General features: G+C 28.9%; 1 protein-coding gene across 1 annotated transcript; it reads right to left on the bottom strand.

Moving 5' to 3' along the window:
* Window positions 1-8,859: 8,859 nt before the first annotated feature.
* LOC114168388 (serine carboxypeptidase-like 51) lies at window positions 8,860-15,247 on the bottom strand. Its single transcript, XM_028053177.1, has 13 exons — window positions 14,788-15,247; window positions 14,459-14,553; window positions 14,280-14,387; window positions 13,942-14,182; window positions 13,617-13,660; window positions 13,461-13,528; window positions 13,219-13,324; window positions 12,890-13,098; window positions 12,727-12,796; window positions 12,192-12,242; window positions 11,889-11,941; window positions 11,641-11,776; window positions 8,860-9,083 (listed from the first exon to the last, which is right to left on the bottom strand). Exons 1-13 carry the CDS (start codon window positions 14,912-14,914, stop codon window positions 9,015-9,017), a joined length of 1,377 nt encoding a protein of 458 aa, XP_027908978.1. The 5' UTR covers window positions 14,915-15,247; the 3' UTR covers window positions 8,860-9,014.
* Between the last annotated feature and the right edge of the window lie 524 nt (window positions 15,248-15,771).

Raw genomic sequence — 15,771 nt, forward strand, 5'->3', positions numbered from 1 at the left:
TCTTGAACAAATAGACCACGAGATGGTGTTTTTTTATGAGCGAAGCATGATCTACGATTGAAGAATTACAAATGTTCGTGGAAGGTTGTGTTATTATACGAGATCAAGAAGAAGCTAAATTCTATTTGGTGATGATCCTCTATGTCATATATCAAAATTTGAACATGTTAGAGATCGACTTTTAACTTGTCACGAAGATCCATCCATCGAAAGCTTGACAATATATCTTCTTTGTCTTAACACTCTATAGCAAGAATGCTGAGTCGGTGGAATCTTCTGTCATGGTTTCCATACGTGGAAGAGGAGGACGCAATGCTAGAGGAGAACTTGGTGGCAAGGGACGTCCTCAATGCACATATCGTCAAAGTGTGGGTCACATTCAAAAGAACTCCTTTTCAAACGACTTTCCTGACACAATAGCCAATATCTCTAAAACTGAAGTTGTTAAACCCAAATTCTTTGATGAGGAATACAAAGAATATGAGGTTGAAATCTAATAACTAGGCATAATTATTTTGCAAATCTTTGCTTGTCAACGGTTTGCATTTTATAATCATTGGAAAGTCAAAACACATGGATACTTGACTCTGGTGCTTATGACCACTTTTCTAGTAGTACCTCTGTGTTCTTTATCCCTTTTCCAAAAAATTCTCATTTCATAACCTTTATCCCTTTTCCAAAAAATTCTCATTTCATAACCTTAGCCGATGGTTCTAAGTTTCCTCTTAGGAGTTGGTCAAGTTTTCCCTTCTCTTACCTAAATTCTAAAATTTGTTCTTTTTCTTCTCTTTTATCTTCTCAATCTTATTTGGCTTAATTGATAATTTGGTCCATATCGGAAGTTTCACATCTACTAGAGATAAAATAATTTTATCCTCTCAATCTTATTTGGCTTAATTGATAATGTTGTGTTTGGATTGGGGTGTGGATTTGGAAGAGTGAATTTGCATTGATTTGAGTTGATTTGTAGGTAAAGATGTGATTGTTTAGATTAAAGGAAAGATGGTATGATTTGAGTGGATACGAGTGAAAAGTTTATAAAAGTTTGTGTATGATGTGATTGATAAAATTTATTAAATTATCATTTTTAATAGAATAAATTATACGATTACCATTTTACCCTTTAATGTAAATAGAAGAAATGATATTCAAATAAAATTAAAAATGTTATTTAAAATTACAAAAATATAATTTATTCATATTACAATTAATAACTTAAAATTATTATTATTATTCTCAATTATCACTTGAAATAATTTATAATATAGACAGTTTAATTTTAGCTCCACATTTATTTAAATACTTTTATTTTATAGAATTAATTTATTTACAAAAGATATTTATTTGAATAATAATAACATTATTATTATTATTATATAATACTAATTATTATAATAATTAAAATTATATATTTAATAATATACAGTGTTATTAATATTCATATAATTAAATATAAGTAAATTAAATTGTTAAAAGAGAGGGACAATAAAGTAATTTTAATACGATGATCTGACTTTCCTTGCACATCTCTTCATTTTATAGAGTGCCATATTTTACAACTCACCTGCAAATTCACACTATCAAATCGGCGTAAACAAGTAGATCAAAACACATTTTCAAGTCATTTTCCATCCGCATGAATAGTACTCATGCGGATCCAAACACAACATAAAAGTTGGTTTTGGAGGATTGAGATAGGCTTAAAGATTACTTCTTAACATGATATTAGAGCCATGGATTAGAGTTTATCCTAACAAAGTTTGTTGTTTGTTGGGTCTATTGTTTCACCCGCTATCGAGTCACTTTCGACCACCCATTAATGTCTAATCTCACGCTTAAGATGTATATGCCTCAACGTAAGGGGGTGTATTGAAAGTCTCACATCGATTATAGATAAAGCCAATATACAGTATATAAGTGGGTGCAAATAAGGTCCACTTCTTAGTCGTCCCTATTTTTAGTCTTATATTTAACTTTGGTCCCTATATTTTTGGGTTAAATATGTTTTTGGTCCCTTAACTTTCAATGAAAATTAGAATTAGTTCTTTTTCGAAACTTTGAACTAATTTAGTCCCTCATCTTTAGAAATGCGTAATTTGACGTTTCAAGCATATTGCATGGTAGTATTTGAGTTATTTAGTTTGATACATTTTCGCTTCAATATTAATTCAAATACTATCATGAAACACGTTTCAAACGTCAAATAAACTTAACAAAATTTGGTTAAAATGATTAAATTCACGCATTTCTAAAGTTACAAGACTAAATTGAGTCAAAATTTTGAAGAGGGACTAATTCCAATTTTCACTAAAAGTTAAGGGACCAAAAACATATTTAACCCTATTTTTTTTATTCAATTGAGTCCCTATATTTTTTTAAATAGAGTGAATTTGGTTCCTTTTGTTAATTGGGTGTTAATGCTGTTGAAAAGGTGTCATTTGTCAAACTCTGTAGAAGGTGTCACGTGTCAAGATTTGGAACATGTCACTTGTTAAAATTTGGAACGTGTCACGTGTTGAACAAGAGGGGTCCTAAGGTAGAAGATGACCCTTATTTTGACACGTGACACCTTTCGTGCAACATTAATGTCAATTAAATAAAAGAGACCAAATTGTGTCTATTTAAAATATATTGGAACTCAATTGTGTAATATATATATATATATATATATATATATATATATATATATATATATATATATATATATATATATATGGTCTCAAGCAAATCACCATATGCTTGGTTTGAAAAAGTTGTCTACCTTGTTCAAACCTTTGGGCTAAAACCTTGTGAAGCAAATCATTTAATCATTTACTATCACACCTTTGCTTGGAAAATGTGTCTACTTAATAGTATATGTTAATGATATAGTCATTACAGAGGATGATGCTAATCAAATATCTCAGCTAAACGAGTACTTGTGTAAATATTTTTAAACAAAGGATCTTGGAAGCTAGGTATGCTAGGTATTGAAATAGCTTAGTCAAAAGATGTTATAATCTCTTAAAAGAAATATGAGACAATATGATTCAATCTTTTCACCCATCGATTGATGAGATCAACATTGTGTTTCACTTGAACACTTGTATTTGCCCCTTTCCTCCTCAACATTACTCCTCATCGTGCAAGTCTGGACCTTATCTTGGCTTTTGCTTCGTTTTCCTTTTGTTCAACTTGCATTGGCCTTTCCTTCTCCAAACTGCCTAAAGATGTTATTTGTTAAGATCTAGCCACCATTTTGTGTTGTAGACTCTGTTTTCTTATCTTTGTTTCTAAACCTTGGGATGTTCATATTCATCTTTTCATAACCGAACATGGTAGTGTTTAGTTCCTTCTTTAACTTCCTTTTGTTACCCACCTTGTGAATCTCACAAAAGTGAACTTGTTTTTCCATTTATCTAGTTTCTTCTCAATTAATATATTTTAGACTCTTCTTCACCTTGGGAAAATCTCCCACAGATCTATTTTCATGTATCTCTCTAGTATTTTAGAGAAGAAAAACATGGTTGTGTCCCTAGAAATATTCCCGTATAACCGTCCTTATCCTTTCTGTCATAACTTTTCTTTAACTTCAGCTAGCCACCTACAACTCTCTTCTCTTGCTCTCACTCTTCTCTCGCTCGTCCCTGTTACAATTTATGAAAACATAGCAATTGTTGAAAAATTTGCTATGTCATAGGACACTTGATTTCCAGGATTAAAATGATTGTGAGAGTGCACGTTTAAAAACTAAAATGGATAATTTTTAAGATATACAAACCAAAACGTAAAAATTGTGTACAATTGATTAGGATATCTCTAAATCTCATTATATTCAAATCAACAAAACCGAAACTTGAAATCAATATTCCTTGTGCAATTGTGTTGTTTTACAAATCAATTTTTTGTTCTTAGATATACGTTTAAAAAGTAATTATTTTCTAGTAGGTCGATTTAAATGCATGCTACATTATAAACGAAGGTATATCAATAACCATAATTTTCTTTATTAGGTAGGATAGATTACACATTGAGTCGCAAATCCAGTGCTATAGACAAATAGTTGATTTCTAATTTTTTTAATAATTTGTCTATCACACTTTTCACAAGTATTGTATTAATTTTTGTTTCATACATTATCACAAAAAGTGAGGCGTTGTGTTAAAAACCCCTTTACACCTATCCATCATAGAAAATATTATGTTTTGTGAAAGACATTAACGAAACATTTTACATTTTGAAGGAGTACATTATTATTTCAAGACAAATCCGATCACAAATAATTTTGTTTCTTATTTAGAAACAAAACTGAAAGATAAATGTATGATCGAATTTAGAAAGTTATATATCATTGTGCAATGTAAAAGAAGAATGACATTGCATAATCAACAGCAAACGAAGGACGAACATTGACAAAAAAATTACCAATTTGAATATATTAAATTGGTTTATTTTCTAACAAAATATTACACTCTTTAAAAAAGTAACATCAAGTAACAAAATTGTTTTTTCAAAAAAATTAATATAAAGATATTAAGTAGTCTTATTTTCTAAGCAGGATAACTATGTTGTCTCTTATTTCTACGTTGTGTCATCTTTTTTGTTCTAACTTACTTGTTGACTCCAGTTTCAACGCTAAGGGACAATACACTCATGAAACAGTGCTGCTGATTCAAATTATGCAAGCATAAAAGAAATAAATAAGTAAAATATAAACGCACCCCCCTCACACATGAGGCAATCTCAAATTCCATGGTGGTGTTGTCATTTTCACAATAGAGGGTGTTTTATTCTTCTTTAAGAAATTTAGCCACACATAGTGAGTGAGAAGGAACAAAAGATAAGTAGACGAGCTAGTGGCGCATAGGCCACAGAGATCGAAAGGGACAAAGGAATAGCTACTTGAACTTTCTTATACTGCTAACTTCAACTTGGTTTCGCAAAGGACATAAACTTACACAATATTGTTATGAAAGGATACCATCGTGTATAACCCGGTAAGAGATAGAGACAAAGGAAGCTGCACAAAGTTTAAATTCGATAGAAAAGTCTAAATTATAGGTTTAATTACTCTTTTAGTACTGGTTTTTCTTCAAAAATATTAAGTTAGTCTTTCAATTTTTTTTAGTTTCAATTTAGTATCGACTTTTAAAAAATTAACACAATTTGGTTATTTTTGTTAAATTTTTTAAAATAAATCAAGTTTTTTCATCAAGATTGAAGTTGTTAATAAAGATGATTTGTTTTGTTTGTGTAATTAACATAATCTTAGTATCAATTTTGATAAAATATTTTTTATTCACTCCAAGAAATTTAACAAAAAAAATCAAATTATATCAATTTTTAAAAAATTGGGATCAGATTGAAACTAAAATAAATTGGAGGACCAACTTAACAATTTTTCAAAAAAGTAAGATTCAAAAGAATAATTAAACCTAAATTTTAATACCGATTTATGTTTACAAAATTTACAAAATCAATTTATGAAGTAAATACTTTCTCTTTACTTGTATACTTTGTTTTCTAACCATATCCATATCATGAAATTGTTCACAATAAAGAAATATACTAAGTGGTATAGCTTTATAAAATATTAATTAATTGCATTTATGTCCTTTGTTTTTTTTTTTTTAAATAACTACTCATTGGTATTATGAAATAAAAGAGTTATTATAACACCAACAGAAAAGTAATGAAAATAGTATGATTAATAATGTCACGAGATTGGTGGTATAGCTAGTCATGGCCTTAAGATCATTCCGTATATAAAACATTTAAACAACCTTCAAAAGAGTTTGGCAGACTTTTTTGTAATTGGTGTCCATTGTAACTTGAATTTGTAAAAAAGGGTCTCTCAAATTTTTTTTTTTGCGAAAAAAGTCAAGTTGTTATGGGACAAGACGACATTAAAGGTGAAGTCATCCTCCCTTCAACCGATTTCATTTTTCTTTTTAAAAGTAATGTTGTGAGAGCGAAAGCCAGTTTCTTTATATAAAGGATTGAAGTCGTCATACAAGCCAACGATTTCTTATACTACTTAATTAAAGAGTACCACTTGGTGGTGATGCCAAATGTTGCAAATTTAGGGTATATATCCATTATCAATTCTGAACACCTTTTTAAAGGACCATCCTCAAGTTCACGTAATTTTTGTACATGTGTCTGTGCCACCACAACAAAAAAACAGTTTCCAAAACCCCACTTCCATGTTTGCATAATTGCATTAATCATTATTAAAACACTCATTAGCCATTGCTTGCATACTACGGTTGGATAAATCTTTGAGGGTAAATATGAGTATCAAGTTTCGCATAACAAGACTTTGTCTTAGATCATTGACAGTTAACTGTCAAATTGTGTTGTTCCATGTGCATAAAATCCAAAATATGATCTATATATGGCGCACATGCTTTCTTCCGAGACTCATATAGCTCGCATATTTTTGGCTTTTTAGCATATTGTTCTTCTCTCTTTCCATAAGATTGAAGTCGTCACCCAAGCCTGCGGTTACTTATTAACCGAAACCGGTGTATATAAGGATAGTCTTCGTTAGCAATTAAATGAAACTATCAGAAATTGATTTTCACTCTGACGATATCATTTTGTTTTAAAAAAAGAATGAAACCGGTCAGGTATGAACGATTTCACTTTTAATGTCATTCTCCCCACGACGAGTTGATCCTGTTTCAAAAAAAAATTCAACATATCTTATTTTATAAATTAATAGTCAAAACGACCCAAAAATAAAAAAGCTGAGTTTGACATTTTACTAGCTGTGACCTAGCTCGACTTGAAATGATGATGCATTTTATAAAATGTGAGTGATCCTAGACAGAAAAATGGTGAATTGGATAATCTGTAAGGTTGCATTAAGCTCCAAAAAATTAGAATATTATCTATACCTTTATTACAACTTTTAGAGTAAACAATTGTTTTTGGACACATGTATATGAGTTGCCAGAGGTAATAAAATAAAATGTAAATAGGCCTCAATCATAATAGTGGTCCTGACTATGTCCCTTAAAAGAAAAACCTTTGTTCTTGTTTTTGGGATTCGTGAGATATTAGATACCACTGATCTCTCTAGTTCCTTTCAGGTTTCATCAATGTAATGCCCGAGCTTCAAATTTCAATTAAAGATGATAAATAAATTTATTTTTATAAAGTGTCTGAACACGTTTTAATTTTTATAAGAACATATTGTAATGACTAAGCACAAATGGAAACATAAACAATATCTAAAAACGTCATTATCATTAGGTTTCTTATCCTGAGACTTGTTTAGAAATACCGAAAGTATAATTCAATTTATTTTTATGTAACTAATAAAATACAAAAAGAAATCTATTTATTTATATTGTGCGTCAGATTGATTTTTATTTATTTTTATATTCTTGTTGTCTAATGTAAAAAAAATAAAAATAAAAACAAATATCCGTATAAATATTTTTCTAAGGATGAAATCTTCAATTTAGTGTAAACAATTTATTTTCTTATTTTATTTTTAATACTATTTAAAAATTAGTATAAATTTAAAAAGAATAATGTCAATGTAAAAACGAATAAGGGGGAGAAAAAAAATAAAAAAACAAATAAATTGTCCCTTGAAAGAGAGTTACATCTAAATTTAACCAAAAAAACAGCAACTATTAAAAGAGGGAGAAACTACCGAATAATGGAAAGATAGTTTAAGTGAAAAAAAGAATAGTAATTGCTCATAATTTAGATATAATTAAACTCTAAATGTTTAATAATTATTTTTTTTCCTAACAACCTAACTTCAATATAACATATCTATAATCTACAACTTATAATAATATACAAGAGAGATTCTTCAGTTTGATGTTCCTAATATATTTGAAAGTTATAGTACAAAATTCAAGAAAATATATCAACGTTAAATTTAAAAGAAAAAATAACTTAAAGTAAAGTGTAGAAAAAAAATAAAAAAAAAATGATAAACTGCTGAGGATAGTTTCACCTAGATCTAACAAAAAATAAAAGTGACCGTTAAAAGGGGAACAAAAGAAAAATACCAAATAATGGAAAGAGACTTCCATGTGAGAAAAAGATTACTCATATGTTAATATAACTAAATGACAAAAAGTTTAATAATTAAACTTTTTATTACAACTTAATTTCAATATAATATATAATATATTTAATTGGCTTATTTTATATGATAAATCCAATTACATAAAATAAAAATAATATTTACTTATGTATAAAATCATTATAAGAAACTATAATAAAAAAACATATAGATGACACAAATTTCCATCCTAGTAGAGAAAACATAGGATATTTGAAAATTTCAATTATTTGTCTATTACAATGGAAATTTCGTAAAATATATTAATATTTTCTTAGAAAGAAAAACAAAGAACTTTATCGCTTAAAAATATTTAAAAATTATTTTGCCTTCCCGTGATCTCTATCCACAAAAAGATTTATTTATTTATTTATCTTCTAGAAACAACTAATCATTTTTTACACTCTTTTTCTTTGAGCCTCGTTTTTTATTTCTTTTTTTGTTTCGATCGGATATTTCACTTATTTTTCTTTCTTTTTTTCATAACTTTCTTTCCTATACATTAAGAAGAAATAATTGTTTACCTTTAAAAATCAGAATCGCGAAGGTACCCATCCCAAACAAAAAAAAAAAAAAAAACCTTCTCCCTTTATTTTTATTAAAAGTAATGTTTTCTTTTTTTACAAGATCCAATCCATTACATTTTACACACTAATTATTTCTATATTAAAATATTTTACTTGTAAACATTTAAAAAATAAAATAAAAAAGAATTAAACGATTATGAGTATATTATAAATTTAAATAGAGGAAAAAAAACAACAAAATAGAAGACATTAGGCAAAGAATTAGATGGTAAAACAAATTAACAATGAATAGCATCAGTGTTAAATGAGTGTTTTTTATTGCAATCCAATGCTTTATCCTATTCTAATTTGTTTTTTTTGTTGTACCTGCTCCATCTTCCAAACTCTAATCTTATTATTTATTTTCCATGGAAATGTCAAGTAGCTGGTGACTGTGTAATTGCACCCACCATCTTTAGTGCCACACAAGGTTGATCAGTGGGTACCTGAAATTAAAAACCAGTGTACTCTTTATCAGACAAAATAAGTGAAGCACATAGACACAAATCTGGTTTTTTCAGAAGAGACAATTTCATTGGATCTCATAACTCAACAATCTGACACCAATGTTTCCCACAAAAAGTTGTAATAAAATAGTCACCATCCCATTTAATCTCATTCTGAACTTTCATAAATGTCTGCTACTAATTCAACTGAAATCTTTCTCATTTTTATAACTCTTTTTAATCAAACATTTTGGGTTTCGTAAAAAATATTATATTCATCTTTCAAGTTTCATGCATGTAGATTATGAAAAATCTATTGAAAGAAAAATATTACTATATTCCAACTAAAATGTCCTTATTTAATACTAGTAACCAAATATTGAATAAAATTATATTTTAAAAAAAATATTAATCACTAATTACAATTTAAATTTTCAAAACATTGATTACTTTTTTAAAATTATATTTAGTATCATTATATAATTTGATATCTCACCTAAATTGGTACCTCTAAAACCCAATTATCATTTATTATTACTTTAAAATATTATTAAAAGGCAAATATCAATTACTTTACAAATAGAAAATACTAAAATATGTAAAGCTAAAGATAAGAAAGAAAAGTTTGATGTAGTTTGTTAATATGGCCATATCTTGTAGTATTAATTAAATTCTCTTTCTCTTTTACCTTCTCGGTTTTAATATAAGTTAGTGATCACTTTATATATAACACATTTTATAATTTATATGAACTATAATTTTTTGAACTACTACTTTGTTGATTTTGTTTATACATAATAGTTGTTAAAGTTCTTTCAAAAACTTAGGAAAGCATTTAATTTTTTTATTTGTAATGTAATTTTAAATAAGTGATCCATTATAACTTATTTTTTTATTTAATATTCAAATAACTTGCAAAACGTCATAAAATAGAAACGAGAAACATAATTAGGAAAAAAATTATATTATCTTGATATTTTAAAAATGATACACAAAAAATACTTCTTTATTAAAAAGGCAATGATAAAGAAACAGAAAGTATAAAATATATTTCAAAAAACATTACTGATTTATATTAAGAATTTTCCAATAAAAGAAACACTTCGATACTTTTCTCGAGAAGATATAAATGAAAGAGAATATTAATTACTCTTTTATCATTTATAATTATAATTTTCACCTTATGTTTAATATATATATATATATATATATATATATATATATTTCTTGTGATATAAAAATAAAAAATAAAAAACTACAAATATTTTGTCAAAGATACTTTTTAATTAAAAATTCAGCAAAATCAACTTAATTTAAGTGCTTTATATCAAGTACATGTGAGAGAATTTTCTTTTCTATTTTCTCTCAAGAATAAATGCTTAAGATCTATACTGGTATCAGGAAAAGGAAAATTAATGCTTCATTGATTGTGTAAACTAGCAATTAATAGGACAGTTTTTTTAACCAAAACATCAAACGAAAAGGTATGGAAGGTAACCTTTTAAAGCACAGAAAAGAATAGAAACTAAAAATGTTAATTTTTGAAAATAACAAAGACAGATTAAGTAACAAAAACATTAATTTTGGGAAATTTTGATTGTTTTTTCAATGAGATCGTGTTTCTAAGGAAAGTAAAGCAAAAGCATAAGAAAGATAATACCTCAATTTTCTGACATCACACACGTGAAAACTAAAAGATTTTTTTAAAAGATAAAGAAAGAAAGAAGAATAAGGAATCTTTGAAAGCAAATTTATTGTGTTGACAGCTACAGATGAATTGATTCTTAGAAAAATGTGATCCTAAGATGATTCTCATTGAAAGCAAAGGAAGCTACTTTAAAAAAAAAAAAAAAAAAAAAAAACACATTCTTCAAGTAAATTAGGGTTTCACATTTCCAATTTTATGTACAAAAACATGACACATTGACTTTTACTAATTTTTGCTATGATTATATATGTATATATATATATGATTAAAATAAATTATTAATTCCAATAAATCGTACTTTGATTTTCTTACATAAAATGCCATATTGTTTTCAAAATAAAATTTGAGCAACGAAAGTTATGGTAAATTAAAATGATAACTTTTATTAGTCAATGTATTACTTCATCACTCGGTAAATAATTTGTAAACATGATATATAACTATTTTTGGTAGTGAAAATCGAAGTGAACCTCTAGTATTGCTAGGAAATGGATTTTAGACTTTATAGTTAGTTAGTTAGTTTCTTTTCATATTAATTTTTCCATTTAACTTCACTCGAATTTTGGTTCTTTAGGAATTAACTATGTCCTAACAATGAAGTCCAAGATGAATAAGAGTTCAAAAAAAAACTAATACTTGAAGAAACTACAAAAACTAAAATTCATATAAAAAACTCCAAGCAGCATTTTCCTTGTATTATATATTTACGTCAATCACAAAGAAGATAAAGTATAATTAATTAAAAGAAAAAATTAAAACAATTTTAATTAAAAAACTTTCTGCAAAACTTGTTTTTTTTTCAGAAATATTTATGAAAAAGTATGGAGAAGATAATTGTGGTTGACTTACAAAATGGCCAGCTTTGAGGATCCAATAGAAGAATAGATTTTTATATGATTGAACAAAGCCTTTGGTTGTTGATTTGTCACTTCCACAGTAGAGGGGTGTTCTATCTTTGGCCAAGAAATTTTTAAGCCCTTCCCACCTATAACAAAAACATTGATCAAAGAAAGAAAAAAACATTAAAAAACTTTGATGTTTGTTATGAATCTTAACAATCTTGAAGGCTAAATAAGAAGAAAAAAATATGCATATACTTCAGTTTATGAACCCAAGCATCAGTCCCTTTGGTTGAACAAATCAGATCAACCTGTAATAATGAGACACAATATGATGATAACTATATTAAAACATAAAAAGTAGCACATGATTTGGATAAACTTCAAAGATAAAACAAAGTCGCTGAAACAATCATATACAATAATCTGATTAATTTGGAACAAGTGTTAAATTAAATAATTAGGGTGACCTGTTTTTATATATAATCTAATCATGAACATCATTAATTGTTATTAATTATCATAGAAACTATCAATGAAAGTTTTGGAAAGGGGCCTTACTTGTCCATTGTACACTGTCACGTTGACCCCTTTGGCAAGCAGTTCATCAACCTTGAGATTTTAAATCAAAGAACAGTGAATATTCAGGAAAGAAAAAGAAAAATTGTTACCAAACTTTAAACTTAATTTAAACCTACAAAACTATATTATAAAGTAGGTTTGTTTTCTTTATATTCTGTAAATTGGACTCATTGACTTCATTACTAGTCATCACTTAAAAAAACCTTAATTCAACACCAAATAATTAAATTATAACTTAAAATTTACACTCATTTATATAATGTGAATTAAACTAATCATTTATATACTGTGAATTGGACTAATTAGTCTCTTTACTGTTTGATGTAAGATCTCAAACCCTACATGATAATCATAAGAGGGAAGAACTCAAGAAATTAAGCTTACCAGAAAGGTTGATTTTATGCTCAAATGGACTATTTATGGTACGATTGTGAACATGATAACATCTAATTGTATTATTGAAGGTTAAAACCATAGTTCTCTGCATGTTTTAATGCTTATATTTTCTTCTTACCTCATTGATTCTTGGTTTCATGAAATCACCTGAAAGGAAATCGAAAACTTCACCAGATTGCCCTCCCCATCTGTCAGCACAGAAGCTAAGTGAGTGATCAATTTGATTGGTTTGAAGTGAAATTTGGAGAACCCTTTTTGTTCTCAAAGAACTAAAGACTTACGTAACATTCTCTGGGATGATCTTTAACTTTTTCTTTATGACACCGTTTAGTAATGTATCAAGATCAACTTCACCACCAGGAGTTCTTGACCTTGACCTCAAGGAAGTGAGATACCTGGAGTACCTCTTCATTGATATTTTTTTATATAACCCTAATTCCAATGTTGCAACATCATCACTTCCTGCATCCTCCAATAAATTGTAGAAGTCCTGAAGTGAACAAAAAGTTATAGAATTTCTTAGGAGTAATGGCAAGAAGAGAATAAAGCACAATGTGGGTCAGACAGGGAACAAGGATAAATAAAATGTTGAATGAAGACATCATGGTACCACATGGTTGCTCTCGATGGAAATCACAGATTCAAGTTCACTCCATGAGTCGGTGGCTTCGACAAATTTACCATCCTCAAGTTGTTGCTTGATCCTCTCAGCAATACTGATCTCTAAAATGGGTTTGTTAGATAACACAGAAAATGACCATTCCATAGAATGTTACTTAGTTTCCATTTTTCTTTTGTTATCTGTGTCATTCATGTTTGTTTCTACTTGAGAAGATGGAAAACTGATTTTACCTGTTTGATTTTTGCAGGCCAGTATCGTCAAGTCGTGAGAGGTCTTTAAGGAGAGGACCCCATGAGAACTGCAATTGCAATATTGAATTCAATATTGAAAACTTTGAAAGTTCAACAAAAACTGGTGGACAGATAAATTCTATTTATTGTGAGTACCACAAAATCTTCAGGGGAGATCCAACTGTCTCCTAATGCCACACCTAAACAAAAGGAAAATAGTTACCCCAAATCATCAATTTCTTGGACTTCTTCTGTTCTAATATTGTTTATAAGAGAAATTCACTCTTAATCCAAGTAACAAGTAAAGACTGTTTTCAATTATCATAAATTGAAAACAAAGCCACCAACACAGTGAGCTGTAAAGTTGGTAAATAACCTTTCTCCTTATGTAAATGATCAGACAAAAACTGTTTTTGGTTAGTCCAAAAACACCAATCTAGAATCTGATCTTACAGATGCACATAATTGAAGAGAAGATTACCTCCAAGTCTAAGCTTCAATTTCCCAGCTTCTATAGCTTTCACAGCAGATAAACCGAGAGTGACAGCAAATTTGCCACCATATGACTCTGCCACGATGAACAGAGGGCTCTTCTGCAGTTTCTCATCCCTGTTGAACAATTCAATCAACAATGTAGTCAAGTCGGTGGCTGCTTCATCATCTGTTTTCACAAACAGTTTTTTGTCCTCCACAAAACTGTACCCGGTTCCAACTGGATTGTCCTATATGGTTCACATCACCAGAAGCATTAAATTGAGTTAACACAATCGAGAGCCACCGAGTAAAAAGGTTCATAGAAACTCTTTTCACGATCATTACCACAAACAGTAGATCTGCTTTTTTCAACCATGTGGAATTCCGTGGCTTCAATTCTGTGTTCAAAGGCCCAACCTCCTCAAAATTTCCAATTCCAACCCCTGAAGCACCCTGCTCAATGTTTGAAAACCTCAAAATCATGTTTTTGCTCATATCACACAACCAAATTCAGTAACACTTACAGGTCCTCCTTGCAACCACAGAACAATTGGCCATGGCTTCGAGGGATCTTCCACTCTATAGGGACTTCTGTAAAGCCACCAAAACATGTGTGCTTCTGTGATGACAACAACAACAACACAACAAGGCAAAACAATTTACAACTATCAATTCAATATCACTCTAAACTCCTTTCTCCACACACACACACACTCTAAATATCAACAGCAACAACCCAAAACAGCTCCACTACATGAAAACACAAAAAATAAAACAAAATTGTTTTGTGATAGTGTTATCATTTGGTGTGTCCCAATGAATTAAGATTGGTAAATTTGAAGCAGTGGCTTACTGGGTCTGACTTGAACGTATCCCCATTCCTCTGATCCATCTTGGGTTTTGAAAGCTGCAACCTTTCCTCCGTGAAAGAGCAAAGCAATGAACAGGAAAATGCATAGTAAATGAGGGAGCTTTTCCATTTGGAGAAAAGAAAAGGAAGCAGAATAAGGTATGAGAGGCAGAGAAAGAAAGAAAGAGTGAAGTGAAGCAAAGGATTCGGCAATTTATTTATACAACCTAAGTGGTTAGTCAAAGATGGTTGATTTGGAAGAAAGAAGCGTGTTTTGTCATGTCAGTGTCTATCTCCAACAGAAAACAGAAGGTGTGAGAGTCTTACGTATGCATCACGATTAAAAAGTGGGTTAAATCTCAAATGTTACAACAACAAAAACAACAACATCATAGGGGAGTTCACTCTTTTCCAGGTAAAACTATGCTATCCTTAAAAGCAAGGTTACACTGTGTTCTTCTGAAACAAGTTTGCCAGAGTATGTATAACTGCAACCCATTGTAGGGCCATTAAGAGGATATTTAAGAGATTGAGTTAGAAAAAGAAACCATCAGAAAAAACCTCTTTTTGGGGGGTTTATGGAAGGTAAGAGAACATATTGAAAGTAATAAATGCTATGAAAAAATGAACAGAAAAAGATAAATATGATTAAAGAATGAAAATGAAAAAAATAACTTACATTAAGATATGTTATAACATGAGAATTTAAATATATCCAGTTTGATGTATTTAGTTATTATGCTTTCTATTAAATAAAAATTATATTTCTTCCATCCCACACCAAGTTGTTAATTAAATTAATCTTTTAAAGTAATATTAGTTAATTCGTAAAACTAATATCCTCTTTTATTTATTAATTAGTAGAGTTTTTCAGTCTTTTGTGAAAAAAGGTTAAGCGATACTTTTTAATATAATTTTAGAAGTAAGTTTGTACAAAGTTTAATAAAAATGCAGACGGTCATGAATGATTTATTCTTGATTTTGTTA

The sequence above is a fragment of the Vigna unguiculata genome, chromosome 11 (genome assembly GCF_004118075.2).
Source record: "Vigna unguiculata cultivar IT97K-499-35 chromosome 11, ASM411807v1, whole genome shotgun sequence".
In the NCBI taxonomy this organism is placed as follows: Eukaryota; Viridiplantae; Streptophyta; class Magnoliopsida; order Fabales; family Fabaceae; genus Vigna; species Vigna unguiculata.

What these genes read in the sequence shown, in the direction of transcription:
- LOC114168388 (XM_028053177.1), bottom strand. Translation starts at nt 14,914, where the DNA reads ATGGAAAAGCTCCCTCATTTACTATGCATTTTCCTGTTCATTGCTTTG. An exon ending in CCATCGAGAGCAACCATGTG is followed by an intron (nt 13,099 to 13,218) that starts GTACCATGATGT and finishes TGTTCACTTCAG; the next exon opens with GACTTCTACAATTTATTGGA. An exon ending in TGACAGTGTACAATGGACAA is followed by an intron (nt 11,942 to 12,191) that starts GTAAGGCCCCTT and finishes TCATTATTACAG; the next exon opens with GTTGATCTGATTTGTTCAAC.